The 26,660-nt window shown below is 43.9% G+C and overlaps 1 protein-coding gene across 1 annotated transcript in view; it reads left to right on the top strand.

Annotated features, from left to right (window-relative positions):
• Positions 1-910: 910 nt before the first annotated feature.
• The window catches only part of LOC139475546 (sodium- and chloride-dependent neutral and basic amino acid transporter B(0+)-like), a 32,738-nt gene continuing 6,988 nt past the window's right edge, over positions 911-26,660 (top strand). Inside the window, exons 1-11 of the mRNA XM_071258740.1 lie at positions 911-1,285; positions 11,849-11,975; positions 15,913-16,044; positions 16,658-16,798; positions 18,325-18,496; positions 19,636-19,774; positions 21,549-21,683; positions 22,703-22,806; positions 23,362-23,486; positions 24,378-24,490; positions 25,257-25,385. Of these exons, the coding sequence (XP_071114841.1) occupies positions 1,157-1,285; positions 11,849-11,975; positions 15,913-16,044; positions 16,658-16,798; positions 18,325-18,496; positions 19,636-19,774; positions 21,549-21,683; positions 22,703-22,806; positions 23,362-23,486; positions 24,378-24,490; positions 25,257-25,385 (1,446 nt within the window). The 5' untranslated portion in view covers positions 911-1,156. The remainder of the gene's footprint in view (positions 1,286-11,848; positions 11,976-15,912; positions 16,045-16,657; positions 16,799-18,324; positions 18,497-19,635; positions 19,775-21,548; positions 21,684-22,702; positions 22,807-23,361; positions 23,487-24,377; positions 24,491-25,256; positions 25,386-26,660) is intronic.

Raw genomic sequence — 26,660 nt, forward strand, 5'->3', positions numbered from 1 at the left:
CGACATGGAGAAACGTTTAAACTGGGTTTCTGTCTGGCACTAGTGTTTTGCACGTACTTTCATAAGAATTGATTTAAGGATTAACTTATGGATATCGACTTTTTTATTATGAGGAACACAAAGTTTAGGAGTATGTACTTAGTACCCATTCATAAGGTGAATGAAAGCAATTAGTTCTCTTCCTTATGTGTATCGCTTCTAAATGCCTTTCAAAGACAAGAATTAAAATTAAGTTAGTTAGTTAAGATTGTTTTACTTTTCGAGATGTTTTGAACAAGATTATGAGAATGCGTGTTAAACCGCGTATGGAGTGTAAGTTACAAATAGGTGCACCCGATTAATAGGGAGAAGGTCACGGTTTTGCTATAGGACAATAGTACAATTCTATAACTGTTAAAGAAATCTTGAAGATCTACATGTAACACTGTTGAGTTAGCTTTGACCTATTTTGGAATGAATATAACAGCATACAGATTAACAGCAGCGAAGGCGTTACCTGCTACAGCCATGAAACCGGTTTCCGATCACAAACATCACAGAAATTACCTGGCCTCTCGTCACACTGCCAACACCTGTATAATACCCCTCCGGTTCAGAAAACACAAGGCTTACTTTATCCTATATTTTATCCTATAAAATGTATATGTTGCCAGAGGGTTTATGTGTTGACACTGTACGGTACACTTCATTCATACCGGTCAGTGTGAAATAAACAGGTTCTCGGAGAGAGAGAGAGAGAGAGAGAGAGAGAGAGAGAGAGAGAGAGAGAGAGAGAGAGAGAGGAGGGGGGGGGGGGGAGGGGGAGGGAGCTGTGTCCTGTAGATGTTCAATGAAAAACAACAATAACCATTCGTGTTCACACCCAGTAAATCAAGTACATGAGTCATGACTCAAGTTTGTTATCACAACCAAACACATCCTTCCCTGAATCCCGAATACCATCAAATTGTTCATTCCGCAGCCTGTTCTTGCATGTCGGAATACCGTTTCTGACCCTGAAACGAGAACAGAGCGCCACAATACCGTACCCGTAGGTTACCCGGGGGTCTAGCGATCAATCCTTGTCGACAACAATCGGCGGAGTCCGTCCACGGCGCAACATCTTTAGATCTTGGAAAGTGAGGATTTCTTGGACGTGGATTGTTAAGTGCCAGCCATGTCTACAGATACGGCCTTACAGGTGCATTCCTTGAAACAATCAGTGGATGCGCTGTCGGAGAAAGTCGACAGGAACCACAGCGATTTACTTGCCGCCGTTGGTAAGAAGAAGAAGAATAAGGACGAGGTGAGTTTTGTGACCCTTACAACTGTGAAGCTATTAACAATTTAGGGAAAGAAGGCCAGTTTGTTTTGAGAAATATTAAATAAGTTGTTTTCCTATATGATAACGAACTCGGGTATTTGTCGGTAAATATATATTTTGGGGGGGAGCGCGTGATTGTGTTTGCCTTGCTAAATGGGTATTGGTCAATGACGAAGACGTTACTAACAAATCACAAATACACATTGAACATGCCTGATTCAACGTTTACGTCGGCAGCAGGGTATGGTGTGAAACTGTATAGAAATGTGGTTGCTTTCGATCTGTTATCATTATTCAAAGTTCTCATTTTCGACGACCAAAGTATTTGTGTTTTAAAAATTAATAGTGTAACTTGTAAACTCGCTCAAATCAACAACCCTGCGAGCAAAACACTGCATGCACTGCATGCACCCCACAACTAGTCCGTGCGCAGTTTAATCACGTAATGTCTGATCCTTGGCACGCTTGACTGTACACATAGGAGTGAGCGTCCGTCAGTCGAACAGTCATCGTGAAAGTTTGTATATCCCTGAGCGAAATTTATAGGATATCTCTTAAAGAAAACCTTATCCGACATGGCGATCAGGAAATCGGCTTATGGTCCTCTGGTGTTGCAATTCAAGAAAGACGTTTAAAGTAACTTAAAACATGTTTGTGCTGTAAATAAAAGTAAGTTCCATAAAAGGTGATAACTCAGACTAATATACTACTCAACATTTGTCAAGGACCACAAAACCACGTTCCATCTTTTTTTGTGTTTATTAAAAATTAAAGAAATTGAAAAAGCTTACGGTAAATCAAATGGAAAGGTGAAACATGGACAAAACTTTTCTCTGCAAGATCGGGAATGTAGGTCTGGCCCTGGTCGTTGTTATTCATACGGTGTTGGTTGATTGAAAAAATTGCACCATGCAAACAAGGCCGCTCTGGTTACAAAGTGCTTCAAAATTGCGTTGTTCATACGTGACCGGTTGCGCCCGGTATGCCAGTTGTGCTGGGATTAACAAACAATGGCGTAACATTCAGCTTGGGTGTGGGAGGTTGTGTGATGTAACATACAGGCCGGGTGTAGGAGGTTGTGTGGTGTAACACATCTCGGGTATTGGAGGTTGTGTGATGTAACATACAGCTCGGGTATTGGAGGTTGTGTGAGATGTAACATACAGCTCGGGTATTGAAGGTTGTGTGTGATGTAACATACAGCTCGGGTATTGGAGGTTGTGTGAAATGTAACATACAGCTCGGGTGTGGGAGGTTCTGTGTGGTGTAACACATCTCGGGTATTGGAGGTTGTGTGATGTAACATACAGCTCGGGTATTGGAGGTTGTGTGAGATGTAACATACAGCTCGGGTATTGGAGGTTGTGTGTCATGTAACATTCAGCTTGGGTGTAGGAGGTTGTGTGATGTAACATTCAGGTCGAGTGTAGGAGGTTGTGTGAGATGTCACATACACCTCGGGTGTAGGTTGTGAGATGTAACATACAGCTCGGGTATTGGAGGTTGTGTGATGTAACATACAGCTCGGGTATTGGAGGTTGTGAGATGTAGCATACAGCTTGGGTATTGGAGGTTGTGTGTCATGTAACATTCAGCTTGGGTGTAGGAGGTTGTGTGATGTAACATACAGCTCGCGTATTGGAGGTTGTGTCATGTAACATTCAGCTTGGGTGTAGGATGTTGTGTCATTTAACATACAGTTCGAGTGTAGGAGGTTGTGTGATGTAACATACAGGCCGGGTGTAGGAGGTTGTGTGATGTAACATACAGGCCGGGTATTGGAGGTTGTGTGATGTAACATACAGGCCGGGTATTGGAGGTTGTGTGATGTAACATATAGCTCGAGTGTAGGAGGTTGTGTGATGTAACATTCAGGTCGAGTGTAGGAGGTTGTGTGAGATGTCACATACACCTCGGGTGTAGGTTGTGAGATGTAACATACAGCTCGGGTATTGGAGGTTGTGTGTGATGTAACATACAGCTCGGGTGTAGGAGGTTGTGAGATGTAGCATACAGCTCGGGTATTGGAGGTTGTGTGTCATGTAACATACAGCTCGGGTGTAGGAGGTTGTGAGATGTAACATACAGCTCGGGTATTGGAGGTTGTGTGATGTAACATACAGCTCGGGTGTAGGAGGTTGTGAGATGTAACATACAGCTCCGGTATTGGAGGTTGTGTGATGTAACATACAGCTCGGGTGTAGGAGGTTGTGTGTCATGTAACATACAGCTCGGGTGTAGGAGGTTGTGAGATGTAACATACAGCTCGGGTATTGGAGGTTGTGTGTGATGTAACATACAGCTCGGGTATTGGAGGTTGTGTGTGATGTAACATACAGCTCGGGTATTGGAGGTTGTGTGTGATGTAACATACAGCTCGGGTATTGGAGGTTGTGTGATGTAACATACAGCTCTGGTGTAGGAGGTTGTGTGTCATGTAACATACAGCTTGGGTGTAGGAGGTGGGGAGATGTAACATACAGCTCGGGTGTGGGAGGTTGTGTGTCATGTAACATACAGGCCGGGTGTGGGAGGTGGGGAGATGTAACATACAGCTCGGGTGTAGGAGGTGGGGAGATGTAACATACAGCTCGGGTGTAGGAGGTTGTGAGATGTAACATACAGCTCGGGTGTAGGAGGTTGTGTGTCATGTAACATACAGCTCGGGTGTAGGAGGTTGTGTGAGGAGTAGATGTCCCAGTGTATTTTCTACAAAAGCGATCTTTGCGGACACGGGTGTGGAATCGGATTCTGGTTAAAAACGGATATGTGTAAATAGCCCAAAAGTCAACAAACTGTACAAGGGACAAACATTAAGGTATGAGTCAATAACTACAGGCATTGTTACATAGGAGAGTTACAGACATAGTAATACAGTATTTACAAGTGTACAAAAATAGGCATTCCTATGTTAAGTCTATGCCTGCTAACATGTCTGAAAACAGTATGTTTCTTCACAAGGTAATGTACTCGTATGTCTTTAGTTGGAAGAGACCTTTGACTCTTTTGCAAAGATCTCTGCAGTTTCTTGATTTGCTGGGATTGGGGGCCTACATGCTAGCAGACGCCAAACTACCCCTATTTCCTGCTTGTAATGGACGCACGCACGCACGCACACACGCACACACACACACACACACACACACACAGAGAGAGAGAGGTCTCCATCCTGCCACAAACAGAGAGAGGTCTCCATCCTGCCACACAACTAGATCACCAAGGCTGCAGCTTGCTTCAGAATCTGGATGTCTTTCAGCAATTCTCCACGCTTTGTGAGGCGAGATAACCGGATCAACTTGTTCAAAGTGTTTAAGATCTGGATCAGAATTTATGCGTTTTCTCCACGCTTCAAATTCATTAATATGTTCTATTCAACCAAGACGCTGAAGGATGAACGTTTTGTAAGGTTTATGTTTGTTTTACGCCGCACTCAGCAATATTCCAGCTATGTGACGGCGGTCTGTAAATAATCGAGTCTGGACCAAACAATCCAGTCATTGATATCATGAGTATCGATCCACGCAATTGGGATCGATAACATGCATTAACCAATTCATCAAGCCTGATAACCCGATTCCTTTAGTCGCCTATTACAAGCATAGTCGCCTTTTATGGCAAGCATGGGTTGCTGAAGCCCTATTCACCCCGGATCTTCACGGGCCTCGTCAATAACACGCTCTGTGCCCGAGGCAAGGTCAACGCAGTCAGCAGCGCAAGGCATTCAGCTGTATTCACATTTGCTCAGCATGTCTTATCTATGAGAATAAAGGAGATTCAATGTTGACGACCATAACAAAAGATCTATTCAACTGTTGCAGAAATTGAATTTTGTAGCAAGGTCTTTGCGTCTCGCTCGACTTGATGTTCTCTGAACGACGAAATTGACGCGTTATTTATTGGATATGATAGGTGTATATCACACGATTGAAACCTGATTGTGGGTTCGAATCTCGGTTCGCCCAGATTATGTTTCTAGGTTTGTCAACGCCATAGCCGTGCTCGTGGGTTTCACCGAAGTGGTAAACGTCTGAGACCTGCATCACTTCGGGCTTTCCTCCCATATTAAGCTGACACGCCGTGATATAACTGGAATAATGTTAAAAGCGGCGTTGAACCCAACTCACTCACTCACTCACTCACTCCTATAATTGTAACTTGGGGCTAGTAGTGTACTATATAAAGGAATGCAGTATCGACGACTGATTTAAGAATTTCTGGGTTAACACAACGTCCCGATGCAAACGTCTTTGGTGTAAGCCAAAGTGTGATCAGCAGGGCATGGAATCGATATGAAATGACCCGCGGAACACCCGAGCATTAACGTTTCTACTCATTTAGTGCGTAATCGTCTCCGTGAGGCTGGTATGCCTGTCACGGAGGGCATGCATTCACATCCCACTGATCCGCCATCACAGGCAGGTACTTTATGATCAGGCTGAAGATCACCTCAATTGTTCAGTCCAGGACTGGGCTCCACTAGCTTTCACTGATGAGTCGAGATACTATCTAGACTTCTCAGATCGTCTTGCCGGAGTGTGGCGTAGACAGGATTCCAACGTAGCCGAACATCAGCTCCTTGGAAGGGGCTCAGTGATGATTTGGGGGGGATCAGTAGAGCTGGGAGAACTGATCTCCATGTCCTATATCTAGGTACGATGGCTAGTGTGCGCTACAGAGATGACTTTCTGGATGTGTCCGTGAAACCGTATCGGACCATGGACGATAACGTACGACCTCATCGTGCCAGGGCCGCCGATGCCTACTTAGAGCAGGATAACATTGTTTGCACGGAGTGGCCAGCCCGTTCACAAGACCTTAAACCCCATGGAACACATATGGAACGAGCTGCATATAGCCCTCTCACGACGCCCTGTCCTCCCGGCAACTCGGCTATGTTCTTACTGAAGAGTGGAACAATCTTCCTTTCCGAACACTTAGTGGGGGCATGGGACAACGGTGCCAGGCTGCGACCTCATCACGTGAATCACATACGCTCTTCTGTGAGTTGTTTTTGGACAATGAATAAAAATTTTGTTTTCGTGATTTATTGACGTTTTGGTCAGAGAGTCTTATGTTGACGGCTGATCTGACTGGTTATTGGTCACATGTTGTCTGTTGACATTGTGTGGCACATGACAACAAAGTTTTGATCATCAAAAATGTCTTCTCGCAATATTATCTTTGGCTATTTAACAGATGCACACAATCCGTAGCAAACTGTGAGTAGTATATTACAACAATAGTGGAGAATAGCCATTGTGAACGGTGTATACCTATCTCCTAATATGGACATGGGACTGATCTGTTTGACAATATCCTAGATGCATTTTCTATGAAGTGTTAAACCCGTGTGCTTGTGTCTTTCTACTTCTTGAATAGGAATGTCGGTCTGTTACCGAGATCTGCTTTACGAGTGAATATGATGTTTTCAGTCATAATGGGCTTTGATATGCATTCTTACAGTTAGATACAGAGGCATACAATAAAATTAAGACGAAACATTTCAAGTCAAGTGAATTGAAAAGCCATTACTGTCACATGTTCAGCCATTTAAACCTCTACCTTTGAAACGCAAGAGGTAATCCAAACTGATTTGGTTTTCAGTCAATTAATATCTCACGCCCTGTGATGACGCACCAGCAATATGAGTTGAGCAAAATTGAGTTTTTCTGATATTTCACTCTTTGAAATGTAGTAGACAAACGTGAAACCCTTATGTGTATGTCTAGACACCTCCTGAAAGTAACATATATTTGCATGGGTTGCTAACACCTACATTATTTGGTTTATTGGGTTTATTTCTGTTTAATGGGCCTCATGTCCATTCATATTTTATAGAACAAATGTGAAATTTCTTCCAATTACAACATGCATGCACGCGTGGAACAACATGTCATACAATGATTTGTTTGTTCAGTTTCAGACTTTAAAGACATTAAATTTCTCTTAAGGAACAGAGCAATTCTTTTTTGTACATCATGTACATCATTGACAATTTAAACTTATCCTCTGAAGGAAATTTATGAAAATATGATGAAATAAATTGTTGGCGACTATTTCTGCATACCAATAAAAGATGATACTCTCCTTCTTTAACTGCCAAATAACATTTTTCACATAAACTTTCTAATACATTTGAGGAATTAAAATCATTTGAGGATCGTAATTTTTGAATATTCAAGTATTACACATAATTCTAATCAAATCCTTGTGTTCTAAATGTAGAATATAGGATTCGGGAGTGTCTTAAAACTAGAATAACTTTCTTAAAAAAGAGAATTTTCTACTTTAGCATGCCAATTTTGAATTCCAATATCCTTACACCGTTGTTTGAACTGCTGCAGAAATGCATCCACATCCCCATACGATTGCATAATCCAAACATATGAAAAACCTGTATTGAACAAAAGTTCCCGAACGTGACTGACCCAGTGTACTCTTCCTAACTCATCATGTGATTTCAACATGGCATAACAAGCCCTGGGATATCTACCACAATCTAAGGTTAAAAGTTTACACCAATATTTAATAACTTTTATGAAACACTCAACTAATATATAAGTTCTTCCAGTCTCCGAGAAACGCATTGCTGGAAGAATATTTGAATAAACCTATGAATGTTTTAAAATACCAACTTTGAACCTTTTCCATTTTATCGTTATATTTAAATCCCAAAATCTCGGAACGATGTGTCAAAATCGGTAATATTTTAGTATCGAAAATTCTACATGCAACAGAGAGAAATATTTGGAAACTTATAAAATACTCGAATGACAGAAAAAGCAGATTTTCTAGCCTGGATCTCCAATGTTTCACATGCCTTTGACCAAACTAAACGAGAAGAGAAAACAATTCCTAAATATTTATAATATGTAACAGCCGATAACTGAATTCCTATATAGAACCATTTTTCACAAGCTCTGAGAGTGCCTCCATTTCTAAACACAACAACATTTGACTTACCTAAATTAACTTCTAACCCCCATTTCTTAGTGAACTTTTCTAAACTATTTAGCCGCTTTTGAAGATTATTAACTGCATCCGCTACCAACACCACATCATCTGCAAATAAAGGCAGTAAAATGTTTTCAATATCCTGATTTACAAATATTCCCCTGTCTGAATCTTCCTTTATATCATCAGTCAACTGGTTTATAAAAAACATAAACAATATGGGACTTATCATGCACCCTTGTCGAACACCAGATGTAGTACAAAATGTTTCAGTACACTTACTACCGACTTTAACACATGCCTTTACACGGCTATACATACTTTGTAGAACATTATATAATTTACCATGAAATCCATTTAATAATAACCTATATAATAACTTTTCTCTATCAACTAAATCAAAATGCTTTTTTGAAATCAATGAAAACTGCATAAGATCTGTGATTTGGTTTCTAAGGTATTTTTGACATAGTGACTGAAGAACAAACATATTATCCACAGCTGCATGTCCCTTTCTAAAACCGACCTATGATTCATCAACTTTATCAAATAATTCTACCCATTTCCTAATTCTTGATTCGACAATATTAGTAAAAACTTTCCCCATAACACCTAACAACGAAATACCTCTAAAGTTGCTTGGGTCTCGACGGCTCCCCTTCTTATACAAGGGAATAATTGCACCAATATTCCAAGTTTCAGGGAAAACTCTACGATCTAAGACTACATTAAATAATAAAACAAAATGTGATAGCAATATTTGGGCATTCATACTAAACTCAGCTGGAATACCATCTATACCTGGAGCTTTATCAGCTTTTAACTTCTTAATTGAAGTAATTACCTCCTTCCGTAATCCTCCTTGATAAAAAAATCAATAGTTTCATCCCTACACAACTGACAATTTTCAACATTATGACCTACCACATAAGTCTTAACTAAATCATCAAATTCTGGATCACCCGACTCACTCTGTGGATTTGAAAAATATTGAAACCATATAGGGGCTGAAATACCACCGCTATTTGACGAAAGCAACTGTCTAATCTTTCTCCAAAAAAGTTTACAATCATGCGACTCCACAGCAGCCTTCACCTCAACTTCTATATTTCTTTTATATTCATTCATTTTCCTTGCGGTATGGTATCTCAGTGGGCTAGTAAATCGGCATCAGTCCGGACTATTACAAGCAGCCATACACAGACACATACACGTACATGCACGTCGCTATATAAGTGCAATAATCTTGGACGCGACGTTAAACCCCATTTAACCTCACCTCACACTGGTCAATTGTAGCGATGGTGTCCCTGTGCATTTCCCATTGTGCAATGATGTTGTCATTTGTGAACGTTTGTTTTATACCCTCTGGATTATCGAACAGTACTGACATATGTTCCACCTTGACTCGTGAATTGTAAAAACCTATCTATTAGTCAATTGTTCACTTATCTTGAAAAGAAATATATCTGCGGAGAAAACAGTCAATGTCTCTGACCACAGTTCACTCATTGTGGCCACTTACAGCCACTTTGGAACGGACTATACTCGACATTTGAGTCCATGGGTACGGACAAGCGGCTAAGTCTACTGGATCATAACATTCATCTGGCGGTATTATGTGAACCAACCGTTGTTCATTGTGGCCGACAAGTTGAAGGCCAAGTTTTTCGGCATATGTTTTATTGGAGCACGTATGTGTTCAAGGCGTGTATAAACACCGCACGCTTATACTTTACAGTACACAGAAGGCGGTTATGTTGTAAGGAATACCCACCATGCACGCATTTATAAGCGATACGAAGTGTAGAGTTTGCCGAACAATTCGAAGAACCGACTCCGTGGTCCAGTAGACTGCTTTGTTTCAGGGTGACATGGCGTATAGTGTACAAGCTTTACGAGCAGAAGATAACCCTGACATGTAGAATTTGGGACGAAATTAGCGATACAATTAATGTTTCCCGGACTGCACTAACTCATGCTCTCCAACAGGTGGGTTGGTTGGTTGTTTTTCGATGCACCAAACGAAACCATTGTCATGGATAACGCCAGTTAATATTACGTCCGGGAATCAGATACTGTCGCCCCTACCATGAGTAGTCTGAAGGCGACCATACAGGAATATAGGATACTGTCGACTTTAGACCATCTGAAACAAATGTTCAACACATGGGGAAAATTCGGCTGAATAAGAAACCAGTAAAATACAAGACACATGTGTTTGCGGCACAACATGGTTACGTTGTCTTACGTACGCCAGTCAGACATTGTGAGCTCAACCCTGCTGTACCTATCTTGGCTATGTGTAAAGGGTTCGTGGCAAGACATAACACAACATTCAAAAGTACAGATTCATATACGTCATCAGCGGAGATAAATGCTATCTCAAGGAACCATCTGTAGAACAAATTCTTCTTGATTCCCAAACCTCAACCTTCCAATACTCCTCCCGTTTCATAGCTTTTAACTTTTCCATCATGTTTCCAAGCAAATATAATGCAGTGCATATCCAAAATTGCTACCCCATCAACGCACATATCAATTAAGTACAATAACAGCAATATTTAGAGACCACCCCAACTCGGGTCACATTTGCATTCTGTGAGAATGCACGGGACGTTGTGAGGTCATCACCTCGGGAAAGGTGTTAGGTTATTACCCCAGGTTGTAGGCCGTTTCATACAGCATGACAACACACGAATATTTTCCAAGTTTATCATCATTTTACCTGTAAAAGTACATTTTAAGGGTAATCACAATGTCGGTTAGGGCAGGCTAGATTGGGTCAATTCGCGTTATTTTGATATATGCTCTTTTTATAGTCCTTTGACTCGTATTTATTAAATGAAGCCAGAAAAAACATTTTTCTAACATTTCCGACAGTACTTATGTGTAAGATAACCCTTATTGCTTTGCCATGCGTTGTGACGTCATGCATAGTCCCTTGTGCACGCCAGAAACCTATGATCTTGGGTTCAATTCCCGGTTCGCCCCGATTATTTTTCTTATTTTACATTAAGTTGATAGATCTTGTTTAATGTTCAAAGGGCGTTCAACCCAACTCACTCTCGCACAGGTAACGAAAGGTAATAGTTTGTTATATTTATAGTTCCTTATAGCCGTAGATGGATATATTTTTAGGACTGTATAAATATGCATCTACTTGTTGATCGCCTCTGTGTCGATTCCGGGTTAAATAGGTCCCCAGCAACCCATTCTGGTCGCACCACTCGACAACATGGATCGGGTTGTCAGGTTCGTTGACTGGGTTGAGTGTATAATAATCAATCACTCTTTTTCTGGCTTAGTTATTTGTATCACCGATTGCGACGTTAAGCGACAAAACAACAAAAACTGGTTGAGCGTTGTACATTTAGGTTTCTAAGACTCGATTACTTACATGCTAGATTAAGTGATCAGGCTCGCCGATTTTGTTGATGTATAACAGTGTATCCCAATTGCGTGGGTTGATGCTCATGATGTCCATCAACGGATTGTCTGGTCCAGACACAATTACTTAGTCAGTCGCTATACATATATCTGAGTGTCGCGTTAAACAAGAAATATAAAACTGATTGTGTATGTTTGCAGGGAGATGAGAACGAGGAACGCGGCAACTGGGGCAGCAAGATCGACTTCTTCCTCTCCTGCCTAGGTTACGCCGTCGGCCTCGGCAACGTGTGGAGGTTCCCCTACCTGTGCTACCGGAATGGGGGAGGTAAGTGGGGGTGTTTCATTACCATAGGGATGAAAGGAATTTGATGCAAGGAGATTTCTAGGCCTTGACCTTCTTCTCAGGACTCGAGAAATATTTAATCCCGAGGACATTCCAGTTACAATACTGCCCCAGCAACATGTATTGGTCGTGAGAAGCGATCAGCTGGATCACGTGGTCAGCCAGTGTGACTCGGTTGCTCGCTGTGGGACGGTGCTCGTATTTCACACTGTCAGGTCTAGATTCAATTGTGCAAATGTCGCCGTGATTAAGCCGTTGTTCAAATTACACACATGAAAACCATATTGTACAAATCGCCTTTTAACTAAAAAGTAGGTTGTTAAGAATTAGATATACCCTGATCTCGCCCTCTGGCAGATGAGTGAGTGAGTGAGTATGTGTTTACGCCGCTTTTAGCAATATTCCAGCAATATCACGGGTGGGGACACCAGAAGTGGGCTTCACACATTGTACCCATGTCGGGAATCGAAGCCGGGTCTTCTGCGTGACGAGCGAACGCTTTAACCACTAGGCTACCCGACCGCCTCCTCTGGCAGATGAACCTTGTCCGCGAACTACCGTTTTGTAAGAAAAGACGGCTACCAACGATCCAGCAGCTTCGCGCATCACTGCAGTTTGTGTCAGATTATCGGCGAAGTCGTCGAGGGGTCAACGTATCAAGTGGAAACATCCTTTGTCCTCTGCCTCTCTCACATTTCATCAATTTAAAGCCCATCATCTCCTTGTAAGATGTTTGCGTCCTTGAAACAAAGGGCCCCCATGGGGACTCCTGGTTGGATTTCAATCTTTCCAACCCATGCAGGGCCCCATTTCACTAAGCGATCGTACCCTTACGACTGTCGTAAGTCTGGGTTAATCTATGGTAGTTACGCTTTGTGAAACGGGGCCCTGGTCGTATTTTGTTTTGGTTGTTATTTGACGCCGCACTCGACAATATTCCAGCTATATGACGGCGGTCTGTAAATAATCGAGTCTGGACCAGACAATACAGTGATTGACAGCATTATCATCGATCTACGCAAATGCATACCATGACATGCATCAACCAAATCAGCGAGACTGATCACCCGATCCCGTTAGTCGCCTCTTACGACAAGCATAGTCTCCCCTTACAGCAAACAAGGTTTGCTGAAGACCTATTCTCTGCCCGGATCTGCCCGGATCTGCAGGGTCGCCCTGGTCGTAAGAGACGACGTAATGGTCAAGGTCGGCAACTTGGTTGATGCCGTGTCCGCGAACCCGAAGGCGTAGATCTCTGCTCATAAATAATAATTGGATTGTCTGGTCTAGATTATATACAGGCCGCCATCATGTAGCTGGAACCTTGTTGTCTTGAGTGGCTTTACGTAACGCACTGACAGAGGAATAAGCCTAGCGGGATTGAAATAGGCGTACTTCTACTACTACTGTTCCAAGCCCAAGAGGTCGCAAGCAAGATCGGCAGATGGCTACACAAAATTCGACCCAAGATCCACCAAAGGCCATACTGAATTAAAAGGAAAGTTGTAACTGCCATCTCACGCATAAGACTCGGTCACAAAAAGCACTATGAAAAGGTTTGTCCATCTTGCAATCAACCTGAATCCATTGCTCAATTGTTACTGGAATGTCAAGACCATGCCCCAGTCCGTGTTCGGCTAAAACAAGAATTGCTATTAGATCCGCTACCTGTCGTAGAGGAGATGCAATAGCGAAGGCCAAACTAACTCTATTTCTCAGAGATGGACAGCTACTCGAACGTGTATAAACAGAGCAGCCAAGGTTAAAAATGAAATTATATCAATAAACGAAAATAGAAATCATATCAATACAAAAACAGAAACTCTATGAATACCAAAACTCACAATAGATATGTGTTACGCACGCACATGAGTCCCAAAGAGGGACAGATCAGCCGAAATTGCTTGGGCAGAAGGCGACCTCTTAATCACTTAAACAACTACTACTACTGTTCTTCAACTTCTTGTGAACTGTTCTTCAACTTCTTGTGAGTAGTATGTATCGGTTACCTTACCCGTACAGAAACGGCTCATGCATACGAGACGAGTGAGTGAGTATGGTTTTACACCGCTTTTAGCAATATTCCAGCAATATCACGGCGGGGGACACCAGAAATGGGCTTCACACATTGTACCCATGTCGGGATTCGAACCCGGGTCTTCGGCGTGATGAGCGTACGCTTTAACCACTAGGCTACCCGACCGCCCCATACGAGAAGAACCCGGACGGGAGAAGTCTCCTGATTGACCCTGATAGTAAGACGTAAGATCTGACGCTGTAGTAATGAGAAAATGAGGGGTCTTTATGTATTTTGATATTGTGATTGCAATGTTACAGTGATCTGCTCACGGAAAGAGTATCGTCTGACAAACAACTTAGGTTTACCATTCTCATAGCGCTTTGTGTAACGGAACCGTGTCACTTTAGTCAAGGTGTGATAAATGCGCTCTTTAGCACACAGTCTTGAAATGAGCACGATGAAAAGAAATTGAAATGAATGAGAACTAGAGTAAATGTTTTCAGGAAGTGGTGGTGTGATATTTAAGCATGAGAAAATTGCTGATTTCTTTAGATGTAGATATGGACTACAAACATATGGGGTTAAAGCGTCTTGGATCAGGGACGGTTATATTATCGCTTGAAGTTTGACAAAATGTCCTTCATCACGCCCTTCCTCTAGTACTTGATCTCGCTATATATCCAAACCTTGCTAGTGTTATTATAGAAGCTCAAGATCACCCCATTCCTTCACAATTATACACTTATTCCATCATGCCATGGCAGATTAACTACAGTAAAATGAAAAATATTGTGTGTTCATGAACGTCTTTTGAGTAGTATACATGTATTTACAAAGATACTATGGAGACAAAAACAGCTTGTTTGTTCTGTTTGTTGTGTAACGCCGCACTCAGCAGTATTCCGGCTATATAACGGCGGTTAGTAAACAATCGAGTGTTGACCAGACAATCCAGTGCTTGACATCATGAGCATCGATCCAAGCAATTGGTATACGATGACATGCATCAACCAAGTCAGCGAGCCTGACCACCCGATCCCGCGTTAGTCGCCTCTAACGACAAGCATGGTCGCTTTTTACGGCAAGCTTGATGCTGAAGACCTATTGTACCACGGATCTCCATGCAAGTGTAAAAAGGAGCACAGACCAGTTGTCAGTCATTTGAACATGCCAAAAATTTATTCAAAATTGTGCGCACAGTTTAAATTTAATAACATTCAAATCAGATCTTAGTTCTCGCTATCGCTAAACAAAGATCTGAGGACATCCCATTACGGGTCACGTCAGAACGACCTTTCATCCGACCAATCAAAGGGTCGCTTACCAGATCATGACAGTGACAGTCGGAATGTGTTTTCTAAATATGCAGCCTCGAAAACGTTAAAACGGGGTATTCCGAACGACAGTTACGACCCGTTGTACCTCAGATCTTTGTTCAGCGGCAGCGAGAAATTAGATCTGATTTTAATGAAATTGAGTTTAAATTTTAATTTCCATGGGACCTTTTATTCCTCTTTATGTCTCTCAGATATCAGTTTGAGTCATGATTTCTAGACATTTCCTCGATCAATATTTATCTCTTTGAAATGTTGCTAAATCCTATCCAATGTTGTGTATTATTTTATGAAACGATAAAATTATTCTAGAATATATACTACTCAAAAGAGGTTGGGGAACATCCGATGTATTTTGGCGAGTAACGGGATCGGGTGGTCAGGCTGGCCGAGTTGTGGCCTATCCCAATTGTGCAGATCGATGCACATGTCAATCACTGGATTTTCAAGTCCAGACTTGATTATTTACAGACCCCAGTCATGTAGATGAAACAAACACGTCTATGCATAACCTTTAATGGAAAACATGTTATATTATATATCTGCCAACTGATACACATTTCAGGTGCGTTCTTCATCCCCTACACCATCATGCTGGGACTCGTGGGCATCCCCATCTTCTTCCTCGAGCTCTCCCTCGGCCAGTTCACCAGCAGTGGACCCGCCACCTGCTGGAAGTTTGCACAGCTTTTCAGGGGTAGGCAACTCCTCGAGTGAGGTGGTCTCGTAGTTTCTCCAGTTTACGTGACTATCTCATTACTTAGCACAATATTGTTACTCGATATCAAATCGTATACAGACATTTCTGTTAACCATAAACAAAACGTTTCTCAAAAACAGCTGACATGTCGAAGGAGTGATATTTCACCTCCACTCCATTTGAAATATTCACAATGATTTAGGTTATTTTGGAACTTATTTGCTATGGCGTGAAAACAATGAACATTAGCCGTTACAATTCTGTATATAGCATATACTTTACAAATATTTCTATTAATACTAAAAATGCTTTAAAACTGTGCAATGCAGTGTTTCGGTCTGTATCGTACCAAGGTGCGCAAAGCGTGAGTACGAATCCCATATTTGATTCCATTATAATCCATCGTCTGTCAGTATCATACCCGTTTATTTCATCAAATGGTGGCATCACTTCCGTCTTCGTCCCAAGCCGCCGTCGTAGAACTTCATATTCCGTACAAAGCAGTGTTACATCCAAATCACTGCCCATTATCCGAGGTACAACTTTTAAAAATATACATATATGAATGATGGGTGATATTTGCTTACATTCGATGTGTCTGCCCCTGCAGGTATTGGTCTGGGCATGGTGATCGTGTCTTCCCTCGTCGCCGTCTACTACAACATGATCATCGGCTGGGCCTTCTACTACCTGTTTGCCTCCTTCACGTCCAAGCTGCCGTGGTCCGAGTGTGGGGATTGGAGCTCAGCTTGTGAGACTTCACTTCGTTATTAAAGCCCCGTGAATAACACGACTCCCCACCGTCAACCCACGACCAATCACAACTCCCCACCGTCAACACACGACCCATCACAACTCCCCACCGTCAACCCACGACCCATCACAACTCCCCACCGTCAACACACGACCCATCACAACTCCCCACCGTCAACCCACGACCCATCACAACTCCCCACCGTCAACCCACGACCCATCACAACTCCCCACCGTCAATACACGACCCATCACAACTCCCCACCGTCAACACACGCCCCATCACAACTCCCCATCGTCAATACACGACCCATCACATCTCCCCACCGTCAATACACGCCCCATCACAACTCACCACCGTCAATACACGACCCATCACAACTCCCCACCGTCAACACACGCCCAACCACAACTCCACACCGTCAATACACGACCCATCACAACTCCCCACCGTCAACCCACGACCCATCACGACTCCCTACCGTCAATACTCGACCCATCACAACTCCCCACCGTCAATACACGACCCATCACAACTCCCCACCGTCAACCCGCCACGACCCATCACAACTCCCCACCGTCAATACACGACCCATCACAACTCCCCACCGTCAACACACGCCCCATCACAACTCCCCACTGTCAACCCACGCCCCACATATCACAACTCCCCACCGTCAATACACGACCCATCACGACTCCCTTCCGTCAATACACGACCCATCACGACTCCCCACCGTCAATACACGACCCATCACGACTCCCAACCGTCAACCCACGACCCATCATGACTCCCCACCGTCAACACACGCCCCATCACGACTCCCCACCATCAATACATGACCCATCACGACTCCCCACAGTCAATACACGATACATCACAACTCCCTACCATCAACCCACCACGACCCATCACAAATCCCCACCGTCAACCCACGACCCATCACAAATCCCCACCGTCAACCCACCACGACCCATCACAACTCCCCACCGTCAACCCAAGACCCATCACAACTCCCGATTGTCAACCCGTACTTCGAAGTTACCCGTGGAGATCCGGGTTAGAACTGATCTTTAGTAACCCATATTTGTCCCCGCCATGATGATCCGGGCTAGAATTGATCTTCAGCAACCCATGCTTGTCGCAAGAGGCGTCTAACGGGATCGGATGGTCAGGCTCGCTGACTGGGTTGATGCATGTCATCGTAACCCAACTGCGTCGATCGATTCTCATGTCGGGCACTGGATTGTCTGGTCCAGACGCGATTATTTACAGACCGCAGTCATATAGCTGGAATATTGCTGAGTGTGGCCTTAAACAAGGAAAAAGAAAACAAACATACATACTACCAAGACGCATCACATGTTGACTCCTATTGGTTTCCTTGTCCTAGCGAGTGTTCAGATGTTCCCAAGATGCGTTGTGATTCAACTGGACCACATCAGATTTCAAGTACCTCGCGTTGTGAGGTGCGACTCTGTCACCATCATTAACATAACCTGCTACTGTCGTGTGTCATTCAGACTGCTTGGACCGTCTGCCGCTCATGGAGAACTGTACCATGAGGAACTGGACTGCCACCGTAAATGGCACCTGTTTAAACGGGAACGGTACTCTCATGGCACTCTACAACGAGACCCTATCCAAAGAGACCATGGGTATTAAGAGGAAACTGCCAAGCGAAGAATACTTGAAGTAAGTCAGTCACAGTTGAATAGCAAATCACTAAGTTTAAAAAAGAGACATAGTTACTGAAAGTTCTCATCTATTATATGATTTGAATACGAAACAACTCGACTCGTGAAGATCCGGAGTAGAATAAATCTTCAACAACCCATGTTTGCCGTAAAAGGCGACTAGGCTTGTCGTAAGAGGCGACTATCGGGATCGGGTGGTCAGGCTCGCTGACTTGGTTGAAGCATGTCATCGATCCCAATTGCGTGGATCGATGCTCATGATATCAATCACTTGATTGTCGGGTCCTGACTCGATTATTTATACAAACCGCGGTCATATACAGTAGAATAGGGATATAACTAACTACAAGGGACCGGAGAAATCAGTTCGTTATATTCGTTGTTCGTTATATACGTTTTCACTCTGAAACGTCCGCCATCTTGGCTAAAACAAAATACAATACACATACACGTTTCCTCACGTTTCCTCCCGCATCTATCGGTGATTCAGTTAAAAAGTACCAACAGTTTAAGCAATGGTCGGACGAAATTGTATCTGAAGTTATTATTTGATCAGAATTAAGATTAACGTAATGCAAGTTTACCTAGGTTGAATCGTCACCAGTAATTGTGTTGATTCGCTTCTGATTGCGTACATCCAATTGTCATTAACACTTGACACTGAGTGAAATTTCTCAGTTCGCTATACACGTCACTAATTAGTGGTAGATGGGCTTGTCGGGGATCAGATATCAGTTGGCTATATCCGTTAGTTCGCTGTAGGGGGTTCGTTATGTACGTAAATTGTATATGATAATATATAGGAGATAAATCGGGGATGTTTTAACAGTTCTTTGTATCAGTTTGTTCGTTCTATCCGTGTTCGTTATATCCGTGTTCTACTGTAGCTGGAATATTGCTGAGTGCGGCGTTAAACAACAAATAAACAAACAAAATACGAAACAACTCACGGAATTTGTGTTTGGTTCAGCAAGAGCGTTACACGCTAGTTTTCAGTGGTCCTCGGAGCTACCAAGTCTCAGGTCCACGCTGGAATCGAGGGCGTTCACTCCCATTTTAAACCGACTCAACGTGATATAGCTGAAATAATGTGAAACAGGGTGTGAAAGACACTCACTCACTTACTTCTTCTTGCAGCAACGTGGTGCTGGGATCTGGCTTCAGCGACGGGATCGGTGACCTCGGTCCTGTAAGGTGGCAGCTCGTCTTGTGTCTCCTCCTGGCCTGGATATTCGTGGCAGCCACTCTCAGCAAGGGCGTCAAATCCTCCGGCAAGGTGGGTCATGGCAGGTGGAAAGGTTGGTCATGGCAGCCAGGTAGTTATGTCTTGGCAGCAGGCTAGGTGGGGCATGGCAGCCAGGTAGTTTGGGCATGGCAGCAGGCTAGGTGGGACATGGCAGGTGGGAAGGTGGGACATGGCAGGTGGGAAGGTTGGTCATGGCAGCCAGGTAGTTTGGGCATGGCAGCAGGCTAGGTGGGGCATGGCAGCCAGGTAGTTAAGGCATGGCAGCCGGCTAGGTGGGACATGGCAGGTGGGAAGGTTGGTCTTGGCAGCAGGCTAGGTGGGGCATGGCAGCCGGCTAGGTGGGGCATGGCAGCCAGGTAGTTGGGGCATGGCAGCCGACGAGGTGGGGCATGGCAGGTGGGAAGGTTGGCCATGGCAGCCAGGTAGTTGGGTCTTGGCAGCCAGGTAAGTTGGGTCTTGGCAGCCAGGTAGTTGGGTCATGGCAGCCAGGTAGTTGGGTCTTGGCAGCAGGCTAGGTGGGTCATGGCAGCCAGCGAGGTGGGGCATGGCAGCCAGGTAGTTAGGTAGTTGGGGCATGGCAGCCAGGTAGTTGGGGCATGGCAGCCAGGTAGTTTGGTCTTGGCAGCAGGCTAGGTGGGTCATGGCAGCCAGGTAGTTTGGTCTTGGCAGCAGGCTAGGTGGGTCATGGCAGCCAGGTAGTTGGGTCTTGGCAGCAGGCTAGGTGGGTCATGGCAGCCAGGTAGTTGGGCATGGCAGCCGGCTAGGTGGGGCGTGGCAGCCAGGTAGTTGGGTCATGGCAGCAGGCTAGGTGGGGCATGGCAGCCAGGTAGTTGGGCATGGCAGCCGGCGAGGTGGGGCATGGCAGGTGGGAAGGTTGGTCATGGCAGCCAGGTAGTTGGGTTTTGTGGCAGCCAACGACGTGGGGCATGGCAGGTGGGAAGGTTGGTCTTGGCAGCAGGCTAGGTGGGTCATGGCAGCCAGGTAGTTGGGTCTTGGCAGCAGGCTAGGTGGGGCATGGCAGGTGGGAAGGTTGGTCATGGCAGTCAGGTAGTTGGGTCTTGGCAGCAGGCTAGGTGCGGCATGGCAGGTGGGAAGGTTGGTCATGGCAGTCAGGTAGTTGGGGCATGGCAGGTGGGAAGGTTGGTCATGGCAGCAGGCTAGGTGGGGCATGGCAGCCAGGTAGTTAGGTCTTGGCAGCAGGCTAGGTGGGGCATGGCAGCCAGGTAGTTTGGGCATGGCAGCCGGCTAGGTAGGGCAACGCAGTGGGAAGGTTGGTCATGGCAGCCAGGTAGTTGGGTCTTGGCAGCAGGCTAGGTGGGGCATGGCAGGTGGGGAGGTTGGTCTTGGCAGCCGGCTAGGTGCGGCATGGCAGCCAGGTAGTTGGGGCATGGCAGCCGGCTAGGTAGGGCATCGCAGTGGGAAGGTTGGTCATGGCAGCCAGGTAGTTGGGTCATGGCAGCAGGCTAGATGGGTCATGACAGCCGTCTAGGTGGGCCACGAGAAGGTGGGAAGGTTGGTTATGACAGCCGGTTAGGGGGTTCATCATGGCAGCCGGCGAGGTGTGTCATGGCAGGTGGGAAGTTTGGTCATGGCAAGTTGGACGGTGGGTCATGGCAGGTTGAAGTATATCATTTTATCTTATGTTCCAGGTTGAAGTATGTCGTTTTTCCTATGTTCCAGGTTGAAGTATGTCGTTCCCATGTCCCAGGTTGAAGTATGTCGTTTTATCTTATGTTCCAGGTTGAAGTATGTCGTTTTATCCTATGTTTCAGGTTGAAGTATGTCGTTTTATCCTATGTTTCAGGTTGTTTACGTCACCGCAACCTTCCCCTACATCGTTCTGATCATTCTCCTCATCAGGGGGGTGTTGTTGGATGGCTACCAGAAAGGAATAGAATTCTATATCACACCTAACCTCGACAGGCTCTATGACGCCAGGGTACGAGATTACAACAGATTTCATCAAAATCCTTAAGAATAGATGTATTTGTTTAACCCTGTAGTATTTGCAATGTACTTTTATCCCGACGTCCCGGCATTTTGTGGGGATGGGAGCCAAAAGGGGAAATTGGTATCGGATGGCTACCCCTTGAAGCCCACAAACCCAGTATAGTCAAACCGTGAATCCTTATCAGGGTGAATCTGGGATTCGGAACCAATATCCTAGGATGTTTTCATGTCTAACGGCCACTCATATGATTACATGGCGTTGCGTGTTGGTGTCATCGTTCCTCAACCCTGTGGATCGTTCATGCTATAAATCGGTGCGGTGGGGTAGCCTAGTAGTTGAAGCGTTGGCTCGTCACGTCGAATACCCGGGTTCCATTCCCCACTGGTTCAATGTGTGAAACACATTTTCCAGAGTCCGCTGCCGCCGTGATATTGCTGGCATATTGCATAAAGCGGCGTAAAACCATACTCTCTCATGCTATCAATCACTTGTACGCCCCGGACATGCTTATCAATAGGCCTACGTTATGCAGCGGAAACATTGCTCACAGGTGTGTTTCTTGTACTCTCCACTAATCTCACAAACGAGCTAGGGATAATTTAAGGCGCCGCGATTCTCTGTGCAGAGTTGCGTCCCTTGGGCACGCCAGAAACCTATGGTTGTGGAATCGAATCCCGGTCCGCCCCAATTATGTTTCTAGGTTTGTCAGCACCATACCCCTCCTACATCAACTGACACACCGTGATATAACTGTAATACTGTCAACTCACTCACAAACCAGCTGACCCGTGAAGTATAAGTCTTCAACAATCCATGCTTGTCATTAGAGGCGACTAACATGACCAGGTGGTCAGGCTCGGGTGGATTGATGCTCATGATGTCAATCACTGGATTGTCTGGTTCAGACACCATTATTTACAGACCGCCCTCATATAGCTGGAATATTGCTGAGTTGAGGTTAAACAACAAACAAACAAAAAACACAAACCAGCTGTTTTTGTCTCCAGGTGTGGAAGGATGCAGCAGTACAGATCTTCTTCTCGCTTTCGGCCTCATGGGGAGGACTGATTGCCCTCTCCAGTTACAACAAGTTCCATAATGACGCTTTCAGGTGAGACTGTCGTGCAGAGTTACGTCCCTTTGGTAGGTCTACCAGGATCATGGTATGATCGTTTCTCGGCACAAAAACTGTGCTGCTTTGTTTCGCCAAAGTGGTTATGTGTACGACATTCATCACTTCTGGCTTTCCTCCCACATTAAAGGCGACACGGATGGCCAATCGTCAAAGGCGCCGCCGCTGTGTTGAGTTGCGTCCCTTTGGTGATCCAGCAACAAACATCTTGATTTCTGGATTTGACCACACCGCATCCGTGTTCGTGGGTTACACCCAAGTGGCAAATGCCGAACCCCTTATCAATTTGGACTTTCCTCTCACATTATCTGTCCCGCCGATGTATAACTGAAATCATGTTCAAAGCAGCGTTGACCCGTGAAAATCAGGGTTAGAATAGGTCTTCAGCAACCCATGCTTGCTGTAAAAGGTGACTATGCTAGTCGTAAGAGTCGACTAACGGGATCGGGTGGTCAGACTGGACCAGTCCTTTGAATGGAACACTGTACCTTCCAGGCTGTGATCCAAACGTTTATGCAATTATTATGATTTCAGGGATGCTCTGTTGGTTTCCCTTGGGAACTGCTTGACCAGTCTGTTTGCTGGTTTTGTCATTTTCTCGTACCTCGGCTTCCTGTCCACTGACCTCAACATGCCCATAGAGGATGTCGCGGAGAAAGGTATTTCCTTCATTGGAATTAACGAATGTTCATGACATCAAAACTGTGTACATCCAGAAGAACCAAATGTTACGACAGGTCCATCATAGTATCTTGGCCCATGACGATCCGGGTCAGAATAGGTCTTCAGGAACCCATGCTTGCCGTAAATGGCGACTATGCTTGTCGTAAGCGACTAACGGGATCGGGTGGTCAGGCTCGCTGACTTGGTTGATGCATGTCATCGTATCCCAATTGCGTGGATTGATGCTCATGATGTCAATCACTGGATTGTCTGGTCCAGACTCGATTATTTACAGACTGCCGTCATATAGCTGGAATATTGCTGAGTGCGGGGTTAAACAACAAACAAACACAAACAAGCTGTTTTTGTCTCCATAGTATCTTTGTAAATATACTACTCAAGAGAGGTTTATGAACCCCAATATTTTTCATTTTACTGTAGTTAACAGCCTTAGAAACTAACAGTTTTCGTCCACTAGTCCTTATAAGGATAACATATAGTACAAACCCTTAAAAATGGCAATTTTCCACTAGTCCTTGTGATACCTTTACCATTGGGCAGTTTGGCAAGGACTATAGGACTAGTGCCAATTTCTAACCCTGGTTAATCTGCCATGGCATGATGGGATAAGTGTATTATTGTGAAGGAATGGGATGATCTTGAGCTTCTATTCAGAACGTATGGGATCTCCATAGCAGCAAATGTTCGTAGATGTTGTCAAACTAATAGCACGTTCTATTCGATATAATGAAACAACCAACGCAGTTAGTTTAATTTCTATTGGCCATTAACTTGCTATGCATTGTTAGTTGTCGCTTGAGTTCCTTAACAGTTTGAACTATCTGGTACCACAAGTTGAGTTGTGTAATATATGTCTCTCTGTTCAGGGCCCACGCTGACATTTGTGGTGTATCCATTCGCTGTGACCAAGATGCCCATCTCGCCACTGTGGGCCATCCTGTTCTTCATCATGCTGGTCACTCTGGGCGTGGACAGCGAGGTGAGTGGGCGTGGCGCTAGCCTGCATGCGCACTTGACACATGTTACAACAGATAATGGTCTGACACTGCCAACTCTCTGTCACATTCATACTCAAAATAACAGTGAAACTAACTTGGAACGCGAAGCAGTGTTGTCAGGCAGTCTTATAAATTCAAACCATTCTATAGTGTAACGTTTTGGTTGAACTCTGTTTCTTTTGTACATTCAAAACAAAGTGAAAATTGCACAAAGAGGTGTTTTTTGCAATAAAGTAGTATATGTCGAATGTGTTGGTAAGATAGTAGTAAGGTGTTACAGATGTAACATGACGGAGTGGTGGGACATTGTTTGTGAGAACTTTCAAAACTTCCTGGGATTTCTGCCAGTAAAGAATAGGTTAGATTATTGTAAAACATATTGTCTAATATTTCTGATATAATGTAGTGACTTTGAGAACAAACGTCTGTCAAGGTATGAATATTGGGGAACGTTTCAATGCTTATTGAAACATTGTCTATGATCATCATCCATTTGAAATTTTGAGTATGTGTAACGATCAAAGTTTGCATATTAGATTTAAAATGTGGTTACCACATATTGTATTTATAACGGTACATGTTGGCGCTGGAGTTTTCACTTTGTTATACTTTCTTGTATAAAGTGAGTGTGGGGTCGGGGCGTTATGAGACACTTTGCCTACTTTCATCTCATGCTACAATTAACTGATTCTGTGTTGGCCAGACTGGTTTGTTCTACTTGGTAAACTCCACCTGTTTCCTCTTCAGTTTGTCCTGGTCGAGACCGTCACCACCTCCATCATGGACATGTTTCCCCAGACCAGAAAGTACAAGACCTTCACGGTGGTCACGTGCTGCGCCGTGTTCTTCCTGCTCGGCCTGACTCTCACCACTAATGTAAGCCCTGCGTTAATTACTCGTGTAATATATGTAGCGCACGAGAGGGAAGTGTCTAGAGTGAGTTGTTCCCCATAGATGTAGCTGGGCAAAGCAGATAAACGCAGCGGCCGAACAATCGCACCTAAAATGTCGGAGATATGACAAACCGTATTGGGAGGAAATATGTTTATTGTACGAAAAACAACTCCCACTCGTCGTATATTTCTTATATATGTATACTCACCGACAAAATAAACGCGAATACCATACGTGTTGGTTAGAGACATTAGATATTATAAAATAACACAAGCAAAGATGAAGTTTGACAGTCCAAGTTTGTAATGGCGTTTACAAACTGTATGTTTAATTTTGGTTTTAATGTCGACAATGTGGACATAAATTATTAACAATGAGATGAAAAATTATGCCAATAAATACCCCCAGTTTTTATCAACTACTATTAAGTCTATTTGATTTTATTAACAGGGCTCAGTCTTCAAAAAAGTAATAATATTAAGTTATATTAGCTTTCTTGTTTTGAAAAAATGTTATTATAGGTAATAAAATGTCAAGAGATTACTTCTTAATTTGGCCTTAAAATGTATCAAAATATGTACCTAGTGGTAGTGAATGATAAGTAGAAGTGTCCAAGACCTTGACCCGTGATCGTATTTATAGGCATCATTAAGAGGTCATGTGACCTTTCTTAGTCAATCAGAACACAAGTTGGATGGCTTTCATATCACAAGCATGGCATAGGTAATGTCATTTCTAACACAAGTAAGTGATTTCAAAATGCCCTTATTTTGTCCTGTTTGTCCGAATACAATTAGGACACAGTAGAAATAATCAGGACATCGAAACAATTTTTTATAATTAAATGGACAATATCTTTAGGTCAACGTAGCGTCAGTGGCCGCCATCTTGGTTGGTGGTCATCTCCATTAGGCCTACAAGTGAAATTTACAAAACAATCAGTTTCTTTCATCAATTGGTATTGTCATTATACTGTACAAAGTGTCGGAATAGATCGAACATGTTGAACAAATAGAATTTGTGCTAATATCTGATACAGTGACAAGGATAGGTTCATGCCAAGCGACTGGGAGGACAGTTTGACAGACGTCAAACGTACGCTAAGACCATTGGCAAAATAGGCTTATAGGAGAAAATATGCCCTCATTCCAAGTATTGATGTTGCCCTATATGTCCTTGAATAATTCGGACAGTTACACGATTAATTAAAATACTTGGCAAATATTAACAGAGAAACGGACAAACAGATTGTCAATA

Source organism: Haliotis cracherodii, unplaced genomic scaffold (genome assembly GCF_022045235.1).
Source record: "Haliotis cracherodii isolate W230 unplaced genomic scaffold, xgHalCrac1.p SCAF_1, whole genome shotgun sequence".
NCBI lineage: Eukaryota > Metazoa > Mollusca > Gastropoda > Lepetellida > Haliotidae > Haliotis > Haliotis cracherodii.